The sequence below is a fragment of the Pezoporus occidentalis genome, unplaced genomic scaffold, assembly GCF_034315485.1.
Source record: "Pezoporus occidentalis ecotype Australia unplaced genomic scaffold, CSIRO_AGI_Poc_V1 ctg278, whole genome shotgun sequence".
NCBI classification, from domain to species: Eukaryota; Metazoa; Chordata; class Aves; order Psittaciformes; family Psittacidae; genus Pezoporus; species Pezoporus occidentalis.
This window is the reverse complement of record NW_026914697.1, coordinates 237,481-262,847: the sequence shown is the minus strand read 5'-3', so window position 1 is coordinate 262,847 and position 25,367 is coordinate 237,481. Positions and strand designations below refer to the sequence as shown.

The following is a 25,367-nucleotide window of genomic DNA, read 5'->3' as shown; positions in this document are numbered from 1 at the left end:
TCTAAACAGCTTTGGTGTGTTGATCTGGTGTTATGTAGGAGTTAAGGAGCCTAACAAAGGGGTTTGAAAAGTCACATAAAGATGATTGAGAAGTTGCTTTTTTCCTGCAGGAGATTTCTGTTAGGAATTTATTTTCCTGAGCTTATTAAAGTCTCAGCTTAGAGACACAGACAAATATATTGTAGCGATGAAGCTTTGACAAGAGATTAGCAACTGAACATTGCAGCTGCTTTCAAGGAAACAGAGGTCACCTCGTGCCATGCCAGTGATGACTTTGATAATGGAAATGGAATAAACCAAGCCACAGATTCTTTCTTTTCTTTTCACAAATCAATATTGCACTGAAGGAAATCCTCAGTGCCTGTAGCAAGAAGCTGACAGAGGTAATAATCGCATTGGGTGCAGCGATGCTCCTCACTGATGGGTCATTTAGTTCCTTGGTGCATATTGCGACCGTCTGGTTCCAGTAATGGCTTTGTTCTGTTTGAGGTGGTTCCTCTCTGGCTTTATGGGGAGAATGTTTGAATGTGCCCGAGGACAAACCACAGCAGGTACCTGCTGTGATGAAGGAATGGCTCTGGTGAAGACCAGCAGCTTGAGACACATCCCTGTCTTCTGTGGCAGAGAGACTTCTTCAGAGTAGCTGCTCTCCAGGAGCTGGCCTGTGCCTTGGGGCAGCCCGTGCTGGGCTTTAGGGTCCCTTCCAACCCAAACCAGTCTGGGATTGTATGATTATGTGGCTGCTGGTTCTTCGAGGTTAATGCAGAGCGAAGAGCCCCACTGAACTGAGCCTGTAGTTAAGAATGCTCCTTCTTTTAGAGATGTCACCAGTTAAGACTGACAAGAAACATCAGGGGAAGAAGAAAGAAAGGAAAGGGCCCGAGTGGAATGATGATAAGCAAACAACCTCAGCATAATAAAGCAATTTCCTTAGCTGCCACCAGTCAGTCATTGTGAGACTATTCTTTAGTATCAGCCTAAGATCCCACTGCCACCATGACAACCCTGGAACTACCCTGGATAATTTCTGGCTTAACACACAGCTGATCAAACATTCACCTTGGCTGGGGAATTAGCTCAGTTATTCTGTTCCTCCTCATCTCTGGTGGGGGGTATTCAGCAGGTTTTAGGTAAAGGAACCTCATGCTGCAAGGTAAAACCCCCAGACTGGCTCTGTGTAACTGAGGAGGGAGACACTGGGCCACAAGGACTTGTGGTTTTTTGTGCCTAGAACTATAATGATGAGAGAAATCAGGGCACTGAGCATGTAATTTTTATTATGATCATGTATAGGCATCCAGCAGCCCTCCACTGGGATGCAGCAGCGATGGCCTCACTGCAACGCTGGTTGAAGTTATTCACCAGGTAGGAGGCACTTATCCAGGAAGCACTTAGATGAGAGAACTGCTGCTTGCCTTGTGAATAAATGGACTGACTTAGATTTCAGAGTATTGCCTTGTATGCAACCATTAGAGACAGCTGTGGAAGGTGAGGGGTTGTGAGCCACGTAATTCACGTGTCAAATTATACTGGAGCACAAAAGTGCTTTTTGGTCCTTACCACTGCTGTTTTCCACATTTTCATTCTTCCCAATTGAGATGCTGCTCAGGAGTTAAAAAACAGTTAAAGCCAACCAAAAAGCCCATCAAAACCCCTCAATTTCTTTGTGGGTTAAGAAGCACAGTCAGCAGTTCTGTGCCACTAAACTCTGTGTTCCCAGGGGTTTACCTGGCTACGGCAGTTCTGAGCCAGTTCATTACTTAATCTTTCTTGAGTTAAACCCTGTGACTGCTGGAGCTGCTCCAGTGCTGGGATGCCCCAATGTACCCTGGCACCCCGTTGTCCTGGTGAAGTACAGCAGAACACTGGGGCTGGTCTCTGTCCCAGAGTGCTCACAGGGCAGGGGCAGAGCAAAGGTTGTCTTACAGCAGACAGGGATTAATGACTTTGTGCTGGCAGAGGGGTTTTATCCGTCACAGAAACCTCCTCTGCACTCTCCATCCAAGACATTCCAGTGCGATGCCTCATCGGCTGCTGCTGCGTCATCCCTGTACTGTTGGGAAGCGCCGTCGCCACAGCCTTTGGTTACTAGGGAAGAGCCAAGGGAAGAGCCAGCTCCAGGTAGAGGATCATTAGGCAGTTTAAGATAGAGAACTCCCTTAGAGATCACCTCCGCTGAGAGCAAACACCCCCGATGCTGTCATGGAGGGAATGTGTGACGCACGAGCTGCTGTGTTGGTGCTCAATACACAACCTACAAGCACCTGGGTTTTAGAGGTGCCTTTGGGAGTCAGCGTTTTGATTCCTAACAGGGTGTGATGACAGAGGGACACAAGTATAGGCCAGGCAGTGTCTTTCTGTTTATCCCATGGTATCCATTGTCACGGTGGATTACATGAGCTGGGGTAGTGGATTGCAGTGTAAGTCTCTCCTAAATACAAACTGTGGACTGGCTACTTTTCTGCATCTTTTTCATGGATGCAATCACTCAAAACCATGATTCACCGTATTATAATGCTCAGGAATTAAGTCCCCTACTGCTGTCCTGGGGGAAAATGTGCTTTGTCTGTAGCTCCACAGGTACCCTGCAAGCTCTGGTTTCGTATCTCATCTGTAAGAAGCACTAATCCTCGCTTCCTTGATGGGGACTGAAAAGAGAAAGTTTGGTATCAAAACATCTGAGGGTGTGTTTGTCACAATAAGATCTGTATGCTTATGCAGGCCCTGGGGCTATATCTGTGTATACACAGATGTGTGTGTGCATAGACACACACACACATATATATATACACATCATGATCGAGTGTAGTTCCAAGAGCACACCACACTGAAGGATGTTTATTCCACACTTCCAGTGCACCTCCTTGCCTTCAGGCCCAGTCCTCACTGGGATTTCTGTGCCACCTTAGACTCTCCGATGGGATTGTGCTCTCACTGACTAAGTCCCATCTTCTTCTGACCCAGAATCCACATCTATTGATACTTCCGGATCCGTTTGGGAAATGTGGCTTTATTTGCTCAGTGCTTTCTCTTCCATTTCCCATTAAGGAAAAATTCAATTTCCAGGAGCCAGAAAGTTGAGCTGGGGAGACCTGTAAAGATTTGTACTTATAAAGTGCTTTGAAATCCTCAAGCGATGGCTGCTTTACTGATCAAAACCATTGCATTGTTGTGGCTGGTGTCATTCTTGCTTGCCTTCGTGCCCTCTCACAACCCCTTGTGCAGATGCACTTGCCTTTTTCCCCCCCTGGACACTGAGATTTTAGCTTCCCTTCTTCAAAGGGCTACAGGGGAAGATGTGGAGATGGGCTCAGAGCTATGTTTTGGTCCTGAGGACTTGAAAGATGACAACCAAGCAAGCAACCAACCCCTGGAGAAATGACTTCGTTAGAGCAATTCCTTGGGGGAAGTAAAGGGATTGGGGGTTTTCTTGCTGAAGTGGGGTCATTCTTCAGGCTGTTTTCCAGTCCCAATGAACACACATGTAGAGTGCTCTCAGGAAGTGAAATCTACTGGGGAAGATGAACTGTAGCTGAGCTAAACTCCACTGTGCTTCTTGCTCTGTTTGCAGTACCTGATGAGAAACACAGGCTCGTTTCAGTGACACTCCCTCTCTTTGCACATATCCAGAGACAGTTTATGGCTTGGATTGAATTTTTGCAGCTGTATGCTAACCTCATGGCCTTAAAACTCCAGCTTTTTTCATAAATGCCACCAAATAACTGAAGTAATAGCTCATACATTGCAATGCGTATTCATGTTCCCCAAAGAATTTCCAGTACTTTGGTGATGTGTCTCTTATTAGTCTATCATTAAGGAATTTTTGTGATAGCTTTCATTTTGGCTGCTCTTTGGATGCATTTACATTATGATGTTGGACAACAAAATGTTCCACAGTGAACATTTTGAATGCGTCTCCTGATTTCTAACTGCTCTCTTCATATATCAGGATTGAATTACAGGACATTAAGCAGTTATTTCTGCTGGAGAAAAGCAAATTGGCTCTGGATGAGTTCTGCACTGCTGGCTTATGGCCATCCTAGGCTAGTAGGGAATTGGAAGTTGGACCTGTAACCTCTTTAAACCTCAGCTGGGTACAGCAGGTTGGCTGTGTTATTCCTTGGAGATAAGAGTGCGTTGAAGAGCTGTTTGGAGGGTGAAATCCCTGTCCTGATGCCTTGTGCTGGGTTTATAACATCAGTGGGTGTTTTCCCACTGCAGGAGCATAAGCACCGTTCCCCTGTGGACACACGGGAGCACTCACACGTGGAACTGGAGGGCAAGGCTGTAAAGACAGTTTTTCCTAAATTCCATTCTGTTTCTCTTTGCCAGTGGCTTCTGGCACCATTGCTGGACCTGCCTCTTTCCTAGAGAAGCCGGTGTCTCTTGTGAACTCCATAGAAACTCCTTGTGGTGCTCCTTTGAGTCCGTGTCTTGAAGGTCCCCCCATAGCTTCATGTCCGTGTTGAGGATGAGCTGACTTTTGGCATATAGTGGTGATGGGAGGAAAACCACGCTGATGTGGATGCTCAGCTGAACAATGTGCATTATTGCTGCCGGAGTGCTTTTTCTGTCTGAGCAACTGAAGTGCAGATGCAGAGGAGATGGTGTTTTCTTTTCCCTTTCTATCTGCAGAAAATGAATGTCATACTTGCTTTTTAAAAGCTGCTGTTAATGGCTCGATTGCATGGACTCCCCTGACCTATACCACTGAACTAAACCCATTTGCTTTTGATTTACAACATGCTAAATAAGAACAGAGACTGACCCTTCTGTTTTGGAAGACTCAACTGGAAATTCAGGAGTAACAAAATCCCCCTTTTTTTTTGCCTGTGAAACAGGCAGATGGGACCATTCAACATCTCATTTGCTATAGGTTATTTTTACTGACGTCTGATGTCAACTAGCATCACAAGCAAATATTTAAGAATAAAATACCATATCGCTGACTTACAACTCTGTTGCTGTTGGTTTACACTTACTATGGTTATAAAATCACTGGTATTGGCAAAGGTTCTGTTGGCAGCACTGGAATTGTTTGTCTATAGCATTTTAAAGTGGTTGTGTTTGCTGCTATTGCGTTAATGGAAAGCGTGTTTTGACATCTTCCCCTTAGCTCCCTGACTAAACTTGGGATTTGGAATTCCATCTGGCTGCACTGAAGAAACTCGTTCCTCGGTTCCTCCCCCAAACCTCTCCTCGGTAACTAAAGGAGCCACTGAGAAGGTTCAAGTGGTTTTTAAGAGAACAAATCATTCTGCTTTGAAAACTGGCAGAGCAATGGTCTCTGCTGGCTACCTGCTGAAGGAGGCTCTTCAGAGGTACTGGAAGCCTTTTCTAAGATGCTTCAAGTTGTTTGAAGCACGTTTGGCTCATAAATGCCTTCAAATCATAGCCCAGGAGAGGGTGTAAGGAGGGAAGTAGAAAAGGGTCAAGTGTGGATGTGGTAGAAACCTCAGTCCCACTACTTTAAGTTACAGAATAAACGGATGTTTCATTTGACAGTGCCAGAACCCATCTGTAATTAATGCTCCTTGACCTGTCCTTTCCCTTATTATGTCTCCTTATTTTCCTTCTCTGTCTATGTGGGGAAAGATGCTGCAAGCAGGGGGATGGCCCTGTGGAATGTCGGGTTTAGCAGCAGCTTGCATCTTCTGGCTTGGTTTTTTAAAGATAGGTTTATGCAATTCAGTCAATGAAAGGAAAATGAAGAGAGAGCAGTCGTGGGTCGAGAGCTAAACAGCTCCTCATTTAAAAAGAGCAACAGTGAAGTGAATCCCCAGCAGCAGTGGAAGATGGGGATACTGGCTGGTTCCTCTGCTGCTTTTGAAGCTGCACAGCTCCGGGGAATCAGGCTGAGGTGGTTTAATCGACCACTCGTGCAATGTCTGTCATGGGAACAATCCATTGAAAGCTCACACAGAGGAGCAGGGTCTTGGCTCTTAAATGTCTCGCCCTGATCTCCCTCTGCTTCACATCATGACAAATCTTCATTGCTCTTTGCAGGAGAACAAGGAGGAGAAGCTGCTGCTGATGGCTCAGAGCCATTCAGACCAGGTCGATGCTTCAGGTGGCTCTGGGGGATGTTTAAGCCCGCGGTGTTCAGTGGTGCTCCTGGATGCAGTCATGGAGCTACAGCTCCAACAGCATCCTCACACCTCCGTAGCTGTTCCAGAGAGCAAATATCTGCTCCTGGGTCTTGCAGCTTTGCTGCAGGAGTCCTTTAAGGCAGCTGTGGTGTCCCTGCAAGGGAGGCTGACCTTGCTTAGAACCATAACAGCTTTAGTGCCTAGAACAGTCGCAGCTCGTTTTTGCTCTGTTTAGGCTCTCTGTGTGAATTTGCAAACATCTGGGTGGCCCAGAGAGCCCCACCTCCCTCCTGGGGCCTGGCAGAAGAGCCCTGATTTCTCCCCCATCACCACCATTGCATTCATATGCTTTAAGAATTACAATGTGCAGCTGATGGTGAGGAGGAGCTGGAACACGCAGGGATGAACACAGGGGCACAGCGGGGCCAGTTTGGTGATGGAGTGGCACAGGAGGCACCTTCCACCCTGTCCAGGGTGCTCTCACCATTTAAACTCAGCCTGACCAAATAGGCCTGACAGACTGTTGCCACATGAAATATCCATGGGAAAAAGCAGATATCCCAAGCACTGGTCCTTGTGGTGTCTGGCTTTGTCAGGTTGATCCATTCTCCTGTGCAGTAAGGAATCATGGAATGGTTTGGGTTGGAAGGGACCTTAAAGCTCCTCCAGCTCCAAGCCCTGCCACGGGCAGGGACCCCTTCCACTAGAGCAGCTTGCTCCAAGCCCCTGTGTCCAACCTGCCCTTGAACACTGCCAGGGATGGGGCAGCCACAGCTTCTCTGGGCACCCTGTGCCAGCGCCTCAGCACCCTCCCAGGGAAGAGCTTCTGCCTAAGAGCTCATCTCAGTCTCCCCTCGAGCAGGTTCAAGCCATTCCCCCGTCCTGCCTTCACCCTTGAGAACATGGTGATGCTCAGGGTATTGCTTCCCACTCTGCCTGTTTAAATGCTGTATCATTTAAAGTGGGCTTCATTACAACACACTTTTGGACTGGAATATTCCTAGAAAACTTTTCTTTTTGCTAATGGTGCTGCATCTTTCTACTAGTACTTGCTTTGCTGATTGTTTGGCCTTAGGAGAATAGCTGTGTTGTTCTTAGCACTGATGGTTTCCTTTCTAGAGGAGATGCATTTGTTTTTTTCCATCCTTGAATAATTTAGCTGCTGTTGATAGCTTAAAATGCTATTTTTCAGAGTAACTGGGTACTTGAGTTAGGCTGCAAATGAATGCTCTTCTGGATTTCCACCTGCAAATTACAAAGCTGCTACATGAAGTTGGCTATTACAGAGCTTTAGGGAATCTAATTTAGTTTGCATTTAATCAATTTGTTTTGTGGGGGAAAATTGATATCAAATCTGGCAGTGATTTTAGCAGTTATGTTTCAGAAATGAAATGATGCCTGATTCTGGTTCCACATGTGCTGGGACATTAGTGTTAGGAAAAAGCCAACAAAAAACCCAACCCAAACCCCACAATTATTGCTTCTCTTACTTGTGAAATGGGCAGAGGCACTGTGTGTAAAGAGATTTGTTTCCAGTTGAAAACGTTTGTCATCCTCAGCTGTAGCGCACTGTTGTTGCTCACCAGTGCAGCCCTAACCCAGGAAACGTCTCGTAACTTGAAAACCAAACATTTTCTGGCTGGCCTCTATTAGAGACAGCATTTAGCCTGAACACTTGAATTAGATGGTGACATGAATTATAGCAGCCTGGAATGGTTCGGGTTGGAAGGGACCTTAAAGCTCCTCCAGCTCCAACCCATACCACAGGCAGGGACCCCTTCCACTGGAGCAGCTTGCTTCATGCCCCTGTGTCCAACCTGGCCTTGAGCACTGCCAGGGATGGGGCAGCCACAGCTTCTCAGGGCAGAAATCCAGAGGATGCTCTCACTTGAGGCAAACACTGATTTCTTTGCTGGAACACGGCAGTGAGATGTGATACTGGGGGGTACCCTTCTCGTCCCTGACCTGAGGCATGCAGAAAGGAGGAGTGTGTGAAGATGTAAAGCAAAGCCCAACCTTCTCACTGCTTGCTAGTGGCACCTGAGCTGAGCTGGCATTGCTTGGCAGCTCGTGTTTGGGATGCAATGGGGCATCTGAAGAGGGGGATCTGACACCAGGACCTGCTCCATTTCCCAGGCTCCAGAGGTGTGTGGATGCTCTTCTGTGCTCCAACTCCTGCTCTTCCCACTGTTGCTCAGCTTGCAAGTGGAGGGATTCTTAGCATTCCTTCCAGTCTGCATCTTAGCTACACAACGTCTAATTACACTGCTCCACAACAGCTAGCCAGCAAATTAACATTAGAATGGATCTCAAGGTTTGTAATTACTCACAAATGTCACTAAGCTGGAGGAACCTGGTCTCTGCCTATCACCAGCCTCTCCTCCCAGGGCAGGGCTGTACAGCCACCTTCTTCTCCTGCTTCTGGAGTCTTCCTATAGGTGCAAAATTCCTTGTCCTGCGGCCTTATTGTCCTTAGCAGCACCTTCCTCCTCTGTTGTTGTGGTAATTACTTTGGATACAGAAGTGTCACCAGAGTTAGGTGAGACCAGGCTCATAAGGGGAGCTGAATATGTGTCTTGGTTAAACCACAACTGAATTTCTTCACTGGGCTGAAGTTTCCCAGCCATTTCTACACCCTGGCAGCTGCTGCTTTCTCCTCTCTTCTCCCAGATCTGATTTTTGTTCCTTCAGGCAAAATATCTGCTGTAACTGTTGGAAGAGTTGCCTGTGGCAATGATGGGGATGCTGCTTAGAAACCTGGCTCTCCTGACGGAGGGGAGTAGGAAACCTCACACATTGTGTAGTCTACCTTAGTGCTTGTCCTTGGGCAGGGCAGTGGCCTCAGCATCCTTTCTGCTGCTCATCTGCCCTGCTTTACAGCAAAAGCAGGGGTTATCATCACAGGAGCCACCACCTCCAAAGGGATAGCTCTCACTGTTCAGGGGCTGGAAGCAGCAGGAGCAGTGGGGATGTTTGCATTGTTTCCTTCTGGGCTCCAAACATAAAGCAGGATCTTGGGCTCCCTGCGTAGACAGCACAGAGGCTATTACCTCCAGAATTTGCCTCAGGGTAGCTGCATCTCCTGGTACACCAAAACCGAGCTTTTCAGCCTCTAACAAGAGTATTTGGGGGTAGGTGGCTGGTGCTGGGTGCTGGAAACCCTCTTACATCTCACAGTGCCTGCATCAAGAGCATCCTCTAACTAAACAGGGTCTATCCAACCTTTACCTGGTTTTCACTCTCTTTTCCAGCTTAGTTTAACCAACATTTGCTTTTGGGAAAAGAACTGTGTGCTGTGAATTGAGGTTTGCTGCCTTTTTGTGGAGAAGGGGGGAAGGAATGAAATAATAGTTAATACTTAATGCATATGAGCAGCAATGCTGCTGGGGTTGCCTAGCAGCCACTTAGACAAGCAAGGGAATAAAAAGGGCTGTCTGAATGTGGCTGGAGCTGCTTTCTGGGTTTGTGGGTGGAATCTGACCCATGCAGTCCAGGTTGGGTTGGTTTTGGGAGGGGGAGGAGATGGTGGAATTTACAACTAATGGATATTTTAGCTCTGCCGGATCATCTCCATCCGCTCCCTCACCCCCATCTGGTTTTCCTTTTCACTTTTTCAAGTGCAACTTGGAAAGCTTGAGCCGAAGGGAGGTGTTAAAAGTTTTGTATGATTTCTGGAGCTGGAATGGGCAGAAAAACCTCCTTCAGAGAGACTTTTTCCTTCTCTTTAGGACTGCATCTTGCAGTCTGGAGAGCATTAGCATTTCACGGCCTCTTCAACGTGCCGCTCAGCACAGGCAGTAGATGCTGTGTAGCCTGGAAATAGCTCCTGCAGTCACACTTGACGCTTCTACCATTGCTCTCACGCTTGCAAGGAGTGGATGTACGTTTAATTTTCTGCAAAGCAAAAGCTGAAAGGGATAAAAAGGAAAAAGGGAGGAGGGAGTTGCCGTATGATGGTGACTAAATGCTCCCCCTCATGGGACCAGAAAATCCCCAAAGGATAAGGTTGGATTAAACCCCATTAGGAGATAAAACGAAGGAAGGCTGTTTAAAAAGTGACTTTTTGAAACTGGGTTCTTCTTTTTACTTGCTCACTAAAGGTTGGAAAGCTGGAAACCCTTTCTCTTGTCAGGCATAGCTCAGTGGGAGCAACAGGACTCCAGCAGCTGAAATGCTAAACCCCTGCCAGCATCCACACTCCAGAGGAGAGGTGTCAGCTCTCCATTTCAATGTGTTTGCCTTATCTCAGCGGTAACTTTTTAGCATATTAAAGCAGGAATGATGGCCCTTAGCACAAAGAAATGGGATGAGAAGACTCTTGGACTAAATGTGCTCATCTTAATAAGGTATGAGCATCAGGGCAGCCAAACTCCTTTACACCTTGAAATGAGTTGATTGGACTTGGGTCAATGCCAGCAAAGAGATCACTTTAGTAATTTTGGTGGAAGGAGCAAGGTCGAGTTGTGGCTGCTGTCATAGAATCCCAGCCTGGTTTGGGTTGGAAGGGACCTTAAAGCTCCTCCAGCTCCAACCCCTGCCATAGGCAGGGACCCCTTCCACTGGAGCAGCTTGCTCCAAGCCCCTGTGTCCAACCTGGCCTTGAACACTGCCAGGGATGGGGCAGCCACAGCTTCTCTGTGCAACCACATTTCACACAGCATCAAGACTTCAGTGCTGGAGTTTGCCATAAGGCAATAGGCAGGGTGGGGAAAGGTATCATTAATCAAAGGAGCTTGTTTTGAGTTTCATTTTCTCTGCAGTGAATGCAAATGCTTCTGCATCACCTCAACCAGCTGCTCATGGTGCGGGTTTTTCCCTTTGCAGGGGAGATTCTTCAAGTTATGCCATTTCTTAATTCTCAGTTGTCACTTTTACATTGCCAAGCTCTGCCCCTCTCCTGCCTGTCTTGCACGAGTATCAGCTCTCTGCTGAATGTGCCCAGTGCTATGAGTTCTTCACCCAGTGGGTGAGTGATGTCTGCTTTCCATGGCGTGTGCCTCAGAGAAGCAAATACCTTGCTGCAATTTGTGCTGTGCCCTGGGCATCTGTGCCATTGGTTAGAGAAACACCTGAAACCCATGGCAAAGGCAGTGCTAAAAGCACATCCGCATCTGGAAACCAGCAACCCCTGTCGGTAATCACTGTGTGGGTGAACTGATGGGATGCCGATTCCTAAGCTTGGATTTAAAAGTTGGAGGGATAAAATTCTGCCCGAATTCGGCTCCTATTGAATTGGGGAACCTGTGACAGGAGCATGTGGCCTTAATGGTGATTAGCAAACACAGCAGAACTTTTCTGTTTCAGATCATAGCACTGAGCCCAGGACAATGATGTGTTTCCACCAGCCCAGCAAAAGCCTGTCTCTAAGCTTGATTTCCACCTTAACATGCTCTACGTGTTTGTAAGTTTTTGCTTATGATGAATTGCCTCAAATTTTAATGTAAAAAAAAATGCAAAGTAGAGAATTTAAATGAGTTTCCTACGTTCATGGAATTAGAAGAAAACATCTTTTTGGTGAGGTCCTCCTCTTTATCAAATCAGAAGGCGCTCACAAACCACACACGCCCTCTCCCAACAGCTCATTTCCCAGCCTACCTTCCTCAGGCTCACACATACCACTAAGGAAAGCAAACCTGGTTTATGTAAGCCAAATCCTGCTTTAGAGGGATCTAAATTGGGTCATGGAATGGTTCGGGTTGGAAGGGACCTTAAAGGTCCTCCAGCTCCAACCCCTGTCACAGGCAGCGACCCCTTCCACTGGAGCAGCTTGCTCCAAGCCCCTGTGTCCAACCTGGCCTTGAACACTGCCAGGGATGGGGCAGCCACAGCTTCTCTGGGCACCCTGTGCCAGCGCCTCAGCACCCTCCCAGGGAAGAGCTTCTGCCTCAGAGCTCATCTCCATCTGCTGGGAAACCTCTAGGAATCCACACATAGGTGGTGGTGGGGGGAAATAAAGTTGCAAGAGGACTTGCTCAGGGACTCGCGTTTGCAGGGAGCTGCTGCTGGTGCCTTCCCGGGGCAGCAAACTGCAGACCCAGCCTGGGGGGGGTAGCGTGTGCGTGCGTTTGCCTGATGACCAGTTACAACCAGAAGAGGTTAACCCCTTCATAACGTTTGTAAAACCAAACCAACTCAAGACGGTTCCTTTCCTGGGCATCTGCTTTGGAGCACAGCGAACTGCCCAGCCTGCTAACCCGTTTATTCTGAAATAACAATTAAATAAAGCCCAAACAAAGCCCCGGAGCCCTCGGTCCCGTTCCACCCCCCCCCACCTCCTCCCCGCGCAGTTACTATAGCAAAGAAATTATTTGTCAGTCCTCCCGGGCTGCTGAAAATACCGCTGACATATTTAGTGAGCGCTCGCGGCGGGGAGGGCGGGCGGGGATGGGGATGGGGATGTTTGGTTTGGGAAGCGCTCCCCGCGTTGCCGAGCAACGCGCCCTGGACACGGGAGGGGACCGCGTCGCCCCTGGCAACCGCTGTTGCTCCCCAAACAGCGCTGCCTGCGCATCCTCCCCCTGCATCGGCGGCTTCCTCCGCCCGCGCCGCGCCTCCGAGGGGCTGGGAAGGGTCCCTGGGTCCCCCCAAGGTAATGTCAGGGTCGGGGTTCAAGTCAGCTTTCCCCCTCTGTGAGTTTATGGCTCAAAAGGGCTTAAATCTTCCCTCTCGGTGTCACGGCCTCCGAGCGCAATGAGCACAGCCCTGGAGGGTGTTAAACCGCAGCTTTGCCTTGCCCGCTCAGTGGATGGAGACGACCAAGCGGTTTGTGGGTGTCGTCTGAACCCCTCGCTAGCCAGGCTGAGGACAGAAGGGGCAGTGGCCTGAGAGGCTGCTCAGAAGGAGCCACCCCCCCTCTTTATGTCTCCAGGCCAAACCCACTGCCCTCAGGAATTTATTGCCTGGATAAAAGGCATAATTCACTTCATTCTAGTTCAGGAACAGTCAATTCTCCTTCTTTGGGCTATCAGAGCAGTTGTTGCAAGCTCTTCTCCCATTCGTCTAGAATACGCTCTGTCCTATTGCTGTCCTCACCTAAAATACAGCAGGGCTTTTCTCCAAGAGCAGAATATTCAAATACCTATTCCCAAACTGCGTTTCTAGGGCATCTGAAGCAGCCTTCTCATTTCTCTGCTTTTCCAGGAAGAATTGTGTGTTTCTAGATAGTTGTGTCTTCTGTCTGGGGTAGTGTTAATGCTGGAGTCTGCAGTACCCATCACTAAGAGCTGTATGAACCCTCAGTTTCTGCAGGGAAATACCCAGCACCTTGGCCCTCTTCTCTGTGCACTCTTACCAGTGCACTGGAAAGCAATTGCTCCTGTCCCATTGCTCATGCAGATGTTTGAAAGAGACAACAAAGTGTCAGGAGAAGGAAACCATCTTCCTCCTCCTCCTCGTGCTTGCCCAGGCACTACCTCCCTCTCAGAGGGGAACAGTGACCACTTCTTGTTTCTCTCCTTGCTCCTTTCAGGCTTCTCAAGCTCCCAAATACAAACCCACAGCATCACCAATGCTCGTGACCACTTGCTCATCCCCTTGAGCCATGTTTCAGCCCATGAGCAGCCTCCAGAGCCCTCAAGCTCAGGCTGTAAAATCCAAGACGAAGTTGTCTCTCCTCTGAATGGCCACAGTTGATGTTTGTGGCTTGTTCTGCTTAACCTTGTTAAGCCCCACACTGCTTTTGAATGGTGCTGTATAAATAAATAACAACATACAAGGCTGTGCTGGCAGCGGTTGCTTCTCTATTTGTTGGTCACTGGAGAGGCATGATGGAAACAGCCACATCTAAATGAAATCCTGCAGCAAATCTCCTACTTCACACTTACAGTGGCATATTCCACACTTTTCTGCCACAGGACAAGCTAGAAAAGCTGGTATTGCAAAACCACAGTCGAGTACCAAGGTTTGCAGTTCCTGGTCCCAAAATAAGCCCAGTTCCCTGTGTGTGTGGGGTGGGAATTAGCTATACCCAGGTACCTGGGATCATCCTGAGAGCACACAGAAGCAGGGCTACAGACCTCAGGGCTCAAATAACCAGATGTTCTGATTTGGGTGACTAAGCTTTGCCGTAGACAGGAACTTTTGGGATGCTTTTGTGCCAGATTTTCACTTGATGTGCTGTATTTCCCCTGGTGAATCAGAGCCTGGGAAACCCCTGCAGTGCACCTATTAAACATGTGAGAAAATGATTAATTTGGGCCCAGAAGTTGGGCTTGGTTTTGCCAGGTAGCACCAAGGCTTATGTTGGAGCCGGTATCTGAAGGGCCTTGGTATGGAGTACAGTGTGGTGTGTGACTTGTAATTCCTCCTTCCGGAAGCTTCCTTACTGCTCACCAGCCATCAGGGTGTTGTTTCGTGGGTACCATTATTTGCCACCATTATAGCAAACCCTTCCTGAAGTCAAAACTGGGCTAGTGAGGAGGAAGGCAACAACTCTTCCATCCCTGGCAGTGCTCAAGGCCAGGTTGGACACGGGAGCTTGAAGCAAGCTGCTCCAGTGGAAGGGGTCCCTGCCCGTGGCAGCGGTTGGAGCTGGAGGGGGTTTAAGGTCCCTTCCAACTCAACCCAGGCTGGGATTCTGAGTTTCAAGCACTCATTGGACTTTGAGAACAAACAGGGGCTCCCAGGTGATTCTGTTGGGAGTCTGAGGGTGAAATGCAGAGGCAGTGAATAGGCTGCAGGCTGGCCCCTGCGGTTCTGAGCACCGGAAGGGATGCCTTCAGATCTGAAGGAATCCAGTCCTGGCTTTGACACTTGGAGAATATTCCTCTTATTAACCCAGAAAGCAAACAGGACGGGGTTTTTGGGGGGGAGGTTCACAGCGTTACATTGCCCGTGGTCAGGTCTGGGATCCATGCACATGGGATTTGTGCACACATTAAACCATCGCAGCATCTGCTCTTCAGTCTCAGCTGGCTCTTAAGGAAACTCCACATTACACAGCCAGCACGGACACATTCCTCCCTCTCTTCTGCCTCTCTGAAAGTTACTTTTAAAGCCACAGCAAAGATGAGTGAGCTGCTGTTACACAACAGTTCCGTGTGTGTGTGTGTGTATCTGTATGACTTGAGTCCATGAAATCTAATTAAAGACCGAGTGTCTATTTGTATTTTGGTGTATTATTAACTCGCTAATAAAAGCTGTTTCCAAACTTGTATTTTTCCATGAGGACCAGGTTGCTGAAAACAGAAAACCAACCAACTAACAGAGCCCCTAAGCAGCTCTACACTGCCTGCTGCCCTTGAGATGTGTGCTTTGGGTTTATCTGTGTTTCCAGGGAACTGGAGCTCTTGGACAAGCAGCCTTTGCTTCTGGTTTAAATTCATTTAACCTCATCAGTGGAAGGGTCTGGTGCCTTCTCTGTTTATAACATTTCACAGCAATATAACAAGCAGCCTCTCCAAAATCAGGTTCTTATCAGGTTCCTTGTCGTGTTTGTCTCCCCCTTCCATCCCCTTCACTTCCTGCCACTTACTAAAAGGCTAAAGGTTGTGACATGAGGGTCAGGATGCCCTTCTGATGATCACCCTTCAAGTGCCAGCCCCTGCTCATCTGACAGGGCTTGCTTTCAGCTGCAATGGCCATAAGGGCACCTTCCCCCTGCCCAGAGCCCAGAGCTGGCCCAAACCTCTCCCCTCTCCTCTGCAGGAAGGGGATGCTGGTTTAGGAGGGGCTGGTTGTGAAAGGTGAAAGCTGCTGCAGCCCTTGGGATGCAGATGGTACCCGAGTGCTTGTGTCTGCTGCTGGGGATGCCCAGCACCATCCTTGGTGTTGCTGCAGGCATTCTGGGCTGTCCTTGGTGTGTGATGAGGGGTTTGGATGGAGGTCAAGGCTTTGATGAGCTGAGATTTGTCCTGTCTTAACCTGCTCCAGCATTTCCTGGCTCCCTCTGAAAGTCAGAACAGCAGGTTCTTCTTCCAGGGCTTTTAGAGCCACTTTAAACCCAGGAACTACTGCAGCTCTCCTAAGTCCAGCTGGGATTGTGACTGTGCCAATTGTAGAACATGCTGGACAAGGATTAAGTTCGGGTGCTAGCCAACCAGACTTCCAGATGCACCCATCCCTAACAGGGCATCCCCTCTATCTTCTGAAGGAAGAGGGAACTCCTAACCATGGGTGCTGATAGGGCAGGTTCTCTTTGGTTCAGCCACCCAAAAGTGAAGAGTTTCATGGATGGGTGAGCTGGAATCATGTTCCAGGGGAACACCTGGTATTTCTTCTAGATGGCAGGCTTTGGAGACACACGCAGCAGGGAATAAAGGATGTGTGTGGACACAGAGGCAAGCTGGGGCTGATGCAAGTGTTTGCCTCAGTTCTGCTCTGAGGTGGTGTGATTCACTTGGTCTCATTTGCATTCACATCCAATAGATTTCATAGAATGATAGACTCATGGAATGGTTTGGGTTGAAGAGACCTTAAAGCTCATCCAGTTCCAACCCCATGTCACAGGCAGGGACACCTTCCACTAGGCCAGGTTGCATTTCCTTTTCCAAGGTATTAAACACTTCCTTTCTATGCCCTGGTTAAAACAGAGCCGATGCCTTTTCAGGGCAAATTCCTAAATAGAGACTAAGCCAAAAATGTTGAACCAACTGGAAAATAGTGAAGTTTTTCTTTAGTAAAAAAATGGGGCATAGAGGGTGGTGGATAAACTGATGGATAGTGTGCATCTGCTGGAAAAGAAGGTCAAAATCTGCTCTTCCCGGCACTCCTTCTCTTATTTTCAGTCACTTTTGAGAGCACTGAGGATCCTCAGGAGTGAATCTATGCAATGTCAAACCCCTCATTCCTCTTTTAGAGCCCATATAAGAACGTGATGCTCAAATAGCATTTTTATTCCTTCTGAATTCCCTTACTCCTGTTCTGGTTTTCCTATTTATGCAAGCTCCAGGCCAACTAAGCCTGAATAAAAGTGCCAGAAACCAAAGAACCCTTTTAAAATGTAAAAAACCCTTCTTTTGAAGCATGCAAAAAACGCACAAAACCAAGCAAAAAGAAAGCAAGCAAACCCCTGGCTTTGGATTTTGATCCCAGCAGTGTTCTGGATGAGAAGTAACCATTAGGGGGGTTGAAATTCAACTGCAGCATCCCCAGTATTTGCAGTAAAATGCCAGCTATCAGGAGGTTTCTATAAAGGGATGGCTGTATGCTGAACTTGCAGATGGAAACGGGACCATATGTGATTCCCTGGTTATTTCACCCCCTGCTCAGCCCAAGAGCCATTTGACAGGAAGAATCCATGGAGCCCAAACTGTGCACAGCTGAGCGCCCGGTGCTGGGTCTCCTACATGGCATTAGCTCCTGCTAATATTAAAGATGTCCAAAGGTTACCTCCTGCATTTATTCAGGGTAAAGCTTCCTATAAAATGCCATTAGCAATAACATCCAGCTCTTGAGGTTTCCTGCAATCCTGGTGCATCCACCCTTTTTAGTCCTGTGTCTGCATGGAATGAAGCTTCTGTCTGTCCCCGTGACAGATTTATCTTGGATTCCTTCTATGGGATGCGGCTGACAACATGTGCAGGTGATGATTAGAAGTTCAGGATAGCTCCTTTTAGCAGGAGAGCTAATGCACTAGGCGTGGGCTTCCTGTGTGAACAAACCCATCAGAAATAAAACAAGCAAGTGTAATTAGAGCAAGTTCACCTGGAAAAAGACACTTTTCCCACCTTTTTATAGAAAAATAATGTAGTAGAATAATTGATAGTTCTTGAACAAGAAACTCATCAAAGATATTTTCCTTTCCCTCACTTATGTTCCAGTATTACATAGCAGCCTCCCAGTATCTGAAGAGAAGGCTCCAGGGAGACCTCAGAGCAGCCTGAGGTCTTGTAGCCCTAAAGGGGCTACAGGAAGCATGGAGAGGGGCTTTGGACAAGGGTGACCAAGTAAGCTTTGAAAAGCAAATTAAATATAATCCTTTATGATACTTGTCTTCAAATAGGTCTTCAAATACTCATCTTCAACTAAGCAAGTGATTCACTGGAACAGCGACAGTGTTGGTGCTTCGAAAGCAGCACTAGTATGGATGTATGATCAGTCTGGATGCTGGTGTAGGCTAGCTCATGCATTTTACATTTCTGCCTTCAGAAAAGAAAGAGATATAAATACGAGACCTAAATACCCCATGAGAGCCAAGACTGTGCCAGTCCCACCCCTGCTTTCTGTGAGGCTGCTCCTCAAATAGCAACGTGAGGCAGGGGAGGATTGTATTCACTTCAGTTGGTGACATCTTCCAGTATGAAACCACCGAGGAGCTGGGCTGCAGTTCCAACAGAAGCAACCCTGGGCCTGAGGAAGTCAAGGACTTAAACCCTCTTTTATTTGAAGGCTCAGGGCTGCCTGGGGTGCTGCTGGTCCTTATATGTCCCATGGAGCATGGACCAGAGCACCAAAGGAAAGCAGCCCAAATACCTCCCTGCGGCAGGCTCCTGCTCTGGCTCTGCTCAGCAGCAGGTACTGGATGCTCGCGTGTTGGCATTTAGCTCTGAAATGGTTTTGTTTGAGTGCTCAGGAGCTCGTAGTTTATATGAAACCATTCCTTGGAAAAACACTTGCAGTTCCTCATCTCTTGGCAGCACAGCCCCAGCACCCTTCCAGCTCCTTCCTCCCCTGAGCTCTTTTGGGGACCTTGGGAACCGCTGCAGAGGATGCTGCTGCTATCCCTTCTCGGCACTTGGAAGCTGTGGGCTGTTCTCCTGCTGTCCCCTCTTTCCCTCCCCATTCTGGCTGCGAATTGCTCCTCTTATCTCTGCTTTCCCAGCCTTTGGCAGCTGGTTTAGGCAGGGGAGATTAACAAAGGCAAGGCCATTTACATGAAGGCAATGTGGTTTATGAATGGAACGGTGAGAAGTGGAGTTTTTATCAGCCCCCAAGGCTAGTGATAGTACTACTTGTCTTTCTCAAATGCATTCAGACTTTGAGGCCAGTGCTCAACAAATCCCTTACCTGGGGGAGTATTGTGGCTTTTTTAGGAGTGGGAAACTTGAAGCCTGGGGAAGGGGAAGCATCTGTTCAAGGTTATGGAGCAAATCGGTGGCAGAACCAGAAACAGCACCCAGAAATTCTTAGTTGTTTTCTGTCTTTTCTTTCCTGTTTGCTTGGATACCGAGATAGCTGTGAGTAAACAGGAGCTTTGTTATCTGCCTGATTCATTCAGGGATGATGCAAGCTGGAATCCAGATTTCTGCAGCGCCTTCCACAGTCCTGATGCTGCCCCTGGCATCACCAGCCCCATTGAGCAACCAGAGTTTTGAACTTGTCTCTACCTGAATCGCTGATGTCTTGAGCGATTTCATTCCTGATGCACGGTCAGGTCCCATCTGCTCTTTTCTCTGGCATAACAACTGACTTGTCTCTTTGCTCTTCTTACCCAGCAAGGAGCCCTGGATGGGGATGCTGCTCCTCTCTGTGACCCACCAGCAGCTCTCTTGACTACTAATAAGCTTCTCAGTTCGTGCCAGCTCCCCAGTGCAGGGGCTGCCAAGCTGCCAGGCTTTCACCCGCTGCCAAACGCCACGAGACACCTTCTAATAGCTTCTGTTGGTCACTCCTGCTGTGAGAGAGCTACAGCATCCTTCCCCAGGCGGCAGAGGAAGCAAGCATGGCTGGGGTGAGCCTCTCTCTCTTAGACCAGATCTAAGGGGAAGGCAGCAAACCTGAGATCTTTGGGAAACAGGAGGGCTCGCTTTTGAGCCAAATAAGGAATCATGGAATGGTTTGGGTTGAAGGAACCTTAAAGCTCATCCAGCTCCAACCCCAACACCTTCCACCGGAGCAGCTTGCTCCAAGCCCCTGTGTCCAACCTGGCCTTGAGCACTGCCAGGGATGGGGCAGCCACAGCTTCTCTGGGCACCCTGTGCCAGCGCCTCAGCACCCTCACAGGGAAGAGCTTCTGCCTAAGAGCTCATCTCAGTCTCCCCTCTGGCAGGTTCAAGCCATTCCCCTTGGCCTGTCCCTACATTCCTTGTCCCAAGCCCCTCTCCAGGTTTCCTGCAGCCCCTTCAGGCACTGGAGCTGCTCTCAGGTCTCCCCTTCAGGAGCCTTCTCTTCTCCAGGCTGCCCCAGCCCAGCTCTCTCAGCCTGGCTCCAGAGCAGAGCTGCTCCAGCCCTCGCAGCATCTTCTCTGATTCATCTGCATCTCTGTTAGGAGAGGCTGATCAGAAACACTGTAAAACTTCCTTCCCTGTGGGAGGCGATAAATGAGGTGGAAGCAGAGAAGCGGGGCCTTTCATGGGCACTTGCTTTAGGGATGTGGCAGAACTGCCAAAGAAGAGCTGCTCAAGCAGACGGCCGAGCTCCAGCAGCCGATGTCCATACAGGAGCCACAAGGGTGTTCCTTACACTGCACACATAGCACCCAAGAAGAGGGAAGAGCAAGACTTTGGATGCCACATTCCCTCTCCTGGAAAGCTGCTGTTTTATCCATCCTCTGGAGCCCTGTGCCTGCTCACTTAGGAGCTGTGCTCCTGGGACATCAGCAAAGCTCTGGAGCACCTTGCAGTGGTTTTTCAGAGCATAGGAATTCTGTTTCTGTTGTCAGCTTCTCATCACTGCGGATTAACGTTAGCAGTGTGTGTCTCTCCAGTCCTCAGGAAGCACAGGATGGCTTTAATGGGAAATGAATTATTCTTTATCCAGGATGTTGCACTGATAAACAAGATCATAAGAAGTCTTGTACATGTGCCTTGGTGGCCCCGGTGCTTCTGTGTCTGTCTACCTTGTCTGGAAGGACCAGATTTCATCAGTCCCTGTGTCTGGCTTGGTTGTCATCGGTAGCAGAGCCTGTGTTTTGTAACAAAACTGAGAAGTACACTGGTGATTTATTTTGGCAGCTGACAGTTCAGCTTCCACCCTGCCCCTCCTTGGGTCACCGAGGGAAACCAGAAGGTGAAATTCATCAGCAGGGAGGAACAGGCGGTAATTTGGAGACAGCATCTCTTCTGAGCATCCTTTTCGCGTTAGAAGTACGCTTGAAAAGAGAGCTTTCTGTGGACTTGAAATGCCAAGATCTGACCCCACCAGACCCATTCTCAAACAGATCATTAAAATATATTGGGCAATTCACCTTTCTTCTCTAACCTCTCCTTGTTAGAGTCTTCCACTTGCAAAACCCTCAAAAGCTGTGAACCAGAGCCCTTTACCTCCCCATTGCATTGCCTTTTACCACAAAGAGCTATCAGATGATAGGCCAGCATCCCTCCCTTTCTCATTTTCCCTTTTGCCTCTTAACATGCACAAAGTCGAGGAAGAAGTTTAAATATTGGATGCAGAAAGGAAACAAAATGGAAAAGGTTTCCTGCTGTTATTTGGAGGCTCCATTATGCTCAGCAGTGAGGCTGAGAGAGGAGAGATGCTGCTACTCCAAATCGGGATGTTTCTGAAGGGTTTGGTTTTGAAGTGGCAGCAAGAAAGCTCTTAAAATAGTTTTTTAAACGGGAACTTTCACAAGCAACTGAGAAATAAAAGGTCCCCCCCTCCATATTACATCAAAACCCCCCATATGACACTGTTTGTACTCGGGAAGCAGCAGGTTTGGTGTCCCTTGGGTGGCGATGGACACAGGGAGCCAGGGCAGTGCCGTGTGGGAGCAAGGAGTCCCAAGGGATAAAGAACCCTGCCCTCCTGCCATCTCTCCATCCCCAGGATGGTCCCTTGTGGCCCTTGGGATGCTTCCCAAGGTGGCTGAGCAGTGCTGGCCGGGATGGGGGGAGCTGGGTAACTTGAAGATGCTGAGGGCATCACCTCCATAGGGTTGCAGTGTGGGAGCAGGCCTGGAGGATGATGTGGGGACCTGAGTGAGGCTCAGGTGGGGTTCTGGAGCAATGGGTGGGAGCGGGGAGGTGTTTCTTTGTGGGGGTGATTTGGGGGTGTTAAAAAGATGCTCTTCATGTTTGATTCTTGGTTATTATAACCCAAACTGGCCACCCTGCTTTTCTGACAGCATTAGCTAAGCTCCAGGCACATATTTATTCAGGGTTAGTTAAAGATGAGAAGGAATAAAACTGATTCTAGAAGCGTGCTTTTACTCTTCCAGATCTGGAGCTGTCCTCACTGTGACACACTAATTTTCCAGCGCTACTTTTTGGTTATATTTAGAAATGCATTTTCTGTTCCTTCCCTCTCCTTTCGGTGGAACAATTGTGCAACTTTCTTTTTTTCTCAATAGAATCCTCTATTCAAATTAGCTCCAAGACTAAAAAGAGGCCTCTGTGTAGGAAGGTAGCACCTTCCTTCCTAGCACTTCCCTTGCATCTTCCAGTGGGATTTTGTGTCGTTGGGCCGTGGGTTCCTGGGGTGTAGCTGTGCTTTCCCTGCCTGACCTCCCCTCTGCTCTCCCCAGCAGTGAGCATGCAGAGTTCCGAGGGTGGAACAGACTCAGCAGCTTCTGTGGCACTTCACACCTCAGCGTCAGCCCAAGCTCCGGTGGTGCAGCTGGTGCCATCGTCGCAGCAGGTAAGGGATGCACAGCAGGGATTAGGGTTTCCATGCGGAAGAGCCTGGGTTTGCTCGCAGATGTATTTTAATCCAGGGGGTTTATATAGGTTGGATGGGGCTTGGAGCAACCTGGTCTAGTGGAAGGTGTCCTTGCCTGTAGCAGGGATGCCAGTCTGGGGTTTTAGGTTTGTTAATCAGCAACTTGAAGTAGTGGAGAGAACCTGTTGCTAGACTTTTAAAGGCCCCAGAGATTTCCTGTGTTAGCCCTACAAACGTGCAAGCTGTAAACCATGGGATTGAGATCTTGACTACCTGAGGAAGCCACTTCATGCAGTCTGGTGTTTGCTTTAGTGTAAGATCCTGTTGTTATTTGGTGTGTCAATAAAAGCAGGAGAAGACGAAACAGTCCTTAAAGGCATCTCTGCAAATGAGGTACTGAGCTCAACAAAGAGGTGAAGGAAGTGCTAAGGCAGGGAGAGGGTGGAGAAGCCACATGCTGGTCTCTTCATTTGGTAGGTGGGGAGGAGGTGTCCATGATTCTGATACATTAATATGATGCTCCTGGGAGGCCTGATGGGAGAGGAATGATAGCTTCAGCTGATGAATGAATCTGCCTCCTTGGAAATGGGAAGGGTTAAGTAAAACTGGTTCCTTTTTGTGCCTTTTGGGGAACTATCACAAGAAGTTTTTGTCGCAGGAAACCAGAGGGATAAGAGGATGGGTGGGTGTAACTTAGCTACACCCTTCCCAGCTCCCAAGTGAACAGAAGCAGCTGCCATTGGATGCTGATGGAAAGGAATAATTAGAAGTTAGGAACTGGTAGGAGCATCTCCCCAGCAGACCTGGACATTCACCTCACTGCCCAGCTCGCTGTCACCTCTCAAACCTCCCACCCTGGATTGCTCTGGGCAGCGTTTCTTGTTCCTGTTGGAATGATGCGGATACCACCGAGCAACAGTGTATTTGAGGCATTGTCAGTCATTTGACTGTGACAACTTGTTAAAGAAGTTTAGAAAGCCCCTTGGCTTTGGATTATGAAATTACCCATCCAGCCTGTGCTGGTGCTGTCGTCGTGACACGGAGTATGGAGTGGAACTGCATGGATTAAGGAAGACCCAGAGGATCATGGAAGATTGCTGAAGAGGAGAAGCATCCAGCGCCTTCCCTTCTCACCAGCAGGACAAAGAAAACACTAGGGATGAGCTGCTGGCAGCGAGACTGGTGTGAGGCTGAAGCCTTTGGTGTTGTTGATCACTGGGCTACCTTTCAGTGCGAGCAAAGGCTGTACGAACAGGACGGCCTCATCTTACAGGTTGGGGATGAATAATTACAGCTAGAGGGCTAAAAATCAGAAGCGTATGTGTGTAAGGTAGCCAGTAACGGTCAAGGTCTCTTTAGGATTCATGTGGCAGCTTTTTGTTCTGTTGGCCCAATCTGCTGGCCTCAGCCCACAGAAGACTGTCTCCTTGGGGAAGGTCCTCACTGATACTGATACTTGGCTTTGGGCCCCACTGAATCGTTTCCATCCCCATGCTTGTTTTGTTGGCTCTGCAAGGTGCTGAGCACTCTCTGAGGTGTGTGTCCAACCTCAAACTGAATGCCAGCACAGAGAGCAGGAGGACGATGGAAATGACAGTGCAGAGGTAGAGGACAGTGACCACCGCAAGGCAAGGCAAAGCAGTTTTGTGCTCTTGGTGGCACTGAAGATGGAGATGCTTCATGGGAGCTTTGGTGCTGGTAGAACGTGGAAGGGCTGTGCTTGAAGAATGGGATTTCTTGTTGCAGGAGGCAGAGGGTGGTTTGGAATAGAATCAGAATAGTTAGGGTTGGAAAGGACCTTAAGATCATCCAGCTCCAACTAGATACAGTTGATATGTACTAGTTATGTACTAGAACAGCAGCCCTAAGAGAAGAAACTTTGCAATAGGAGGAGGATGTGAGTGTGTGAGGGGTGGTTCTTGTTTAGCTGTGGCTGAACCTCATGTTGGGGTGGTGTTATTTCTTCATGTGAAGACAAGATGATCCATGTCAGAAAATGTGGATCCAGCTTTTCCCAAGTTTGGGGTATGGGGTTCAGGGGGGTGTCTGGTGCAGATTGGATCGGAAGGATGGGAACCGCAGGGATGCTAAGTAAGGGACTAGTGCTACTGAAGTAGGAGGCAAGCTTTCCTTGAGAGATTGAAAGGGAATACCTAACTTACCTGTGTAACACACCCAGAGTAAGTGTCTGTTGCTCTATCTTCTCCTTTCAGAGGGTTTTGGTCCAAGCCACGGGCTCTGCTCCCAAAGGAGCGCAGATGCAGCAAATCTCTGTTCCCAGAGTCCATCAGGCTGCACAACAGGTAATAATACCTCTGGGGTGAGGCACCACCCCTGTGTCACCCACACGATGTCTAACCATTGCCAGATAGCTGCTTAGGAAAGTCCATGCTCTTGATGAGAGAGCCCTGGAGATCCCTGTGAGAGCAGCTTTCACCATCTCTCTTCCTTTCTTAGACTGATGGCAAAAGAACCTCTCAAGATACCTAAAGTTTAGAAAGAGCCTTCAGCATCCCAGGTGTCTTCTGTATATCTGAAGATTTGATGGATGCTTTTCATTGCTGTTTAAAAGCAGGCCTCCTCTGGAAAGACTTTTTTAGAGGCAGAGTGTTTGGGATTCTTTTTTAATGCCACAGATAAATGCACTGACTGCGTGTGGCTTCGTAGCAAGGTGAGGTGACAGAGAGCCATGCAAGTGTTCTTATTTATCTGAACTCTGCCTTTTGCAGCCCTTGTTTCCTAAGAAACCAGGCACGTATGATGCTGCTTCATGTGGGCAGGGAGTCGGACTCTCTTGACTTTAGC

The 25,367-nt window shown here is 48.5% G+C and overlaps 1 protein-coding gene across 8 annotated transcripts in view; it reads left to right on the top strand.

Moving 5' to 3' along the window:
- The window catches only part of RFX2 (regulatory factor X2), a 52,095-nt gene that overhangs the window by 3,750 nt on the left and 22,978 nt on the right, over positions 1-25,367 (top strand). For 2 of the 8 annotated variants that reach the window (XM_062625188.1, XM_062625185.1), the window contains exons 2-3: positions 22,429-22,541; positions 24,776-24,865. In XM_062625188.1, the coding sequence (XP_062481172.1) occupies positions 22,437-22,541; positions 24,776-24,865 (195 nt within the window). In that variant the 5' untranslated portion in view covers positions 22,429-22,436. Of the gene's footprint in view, positions 1-22,428; positions 22,542-23,205; positions 23,836-24,775; positions 24,866-25,367 lie in introns of those variants that run through there. The other 6 variants (XM_062625186.1, XM_062625184.1, XM_062625187.1 and 3 more) reach the window with 6 other exon arrangements.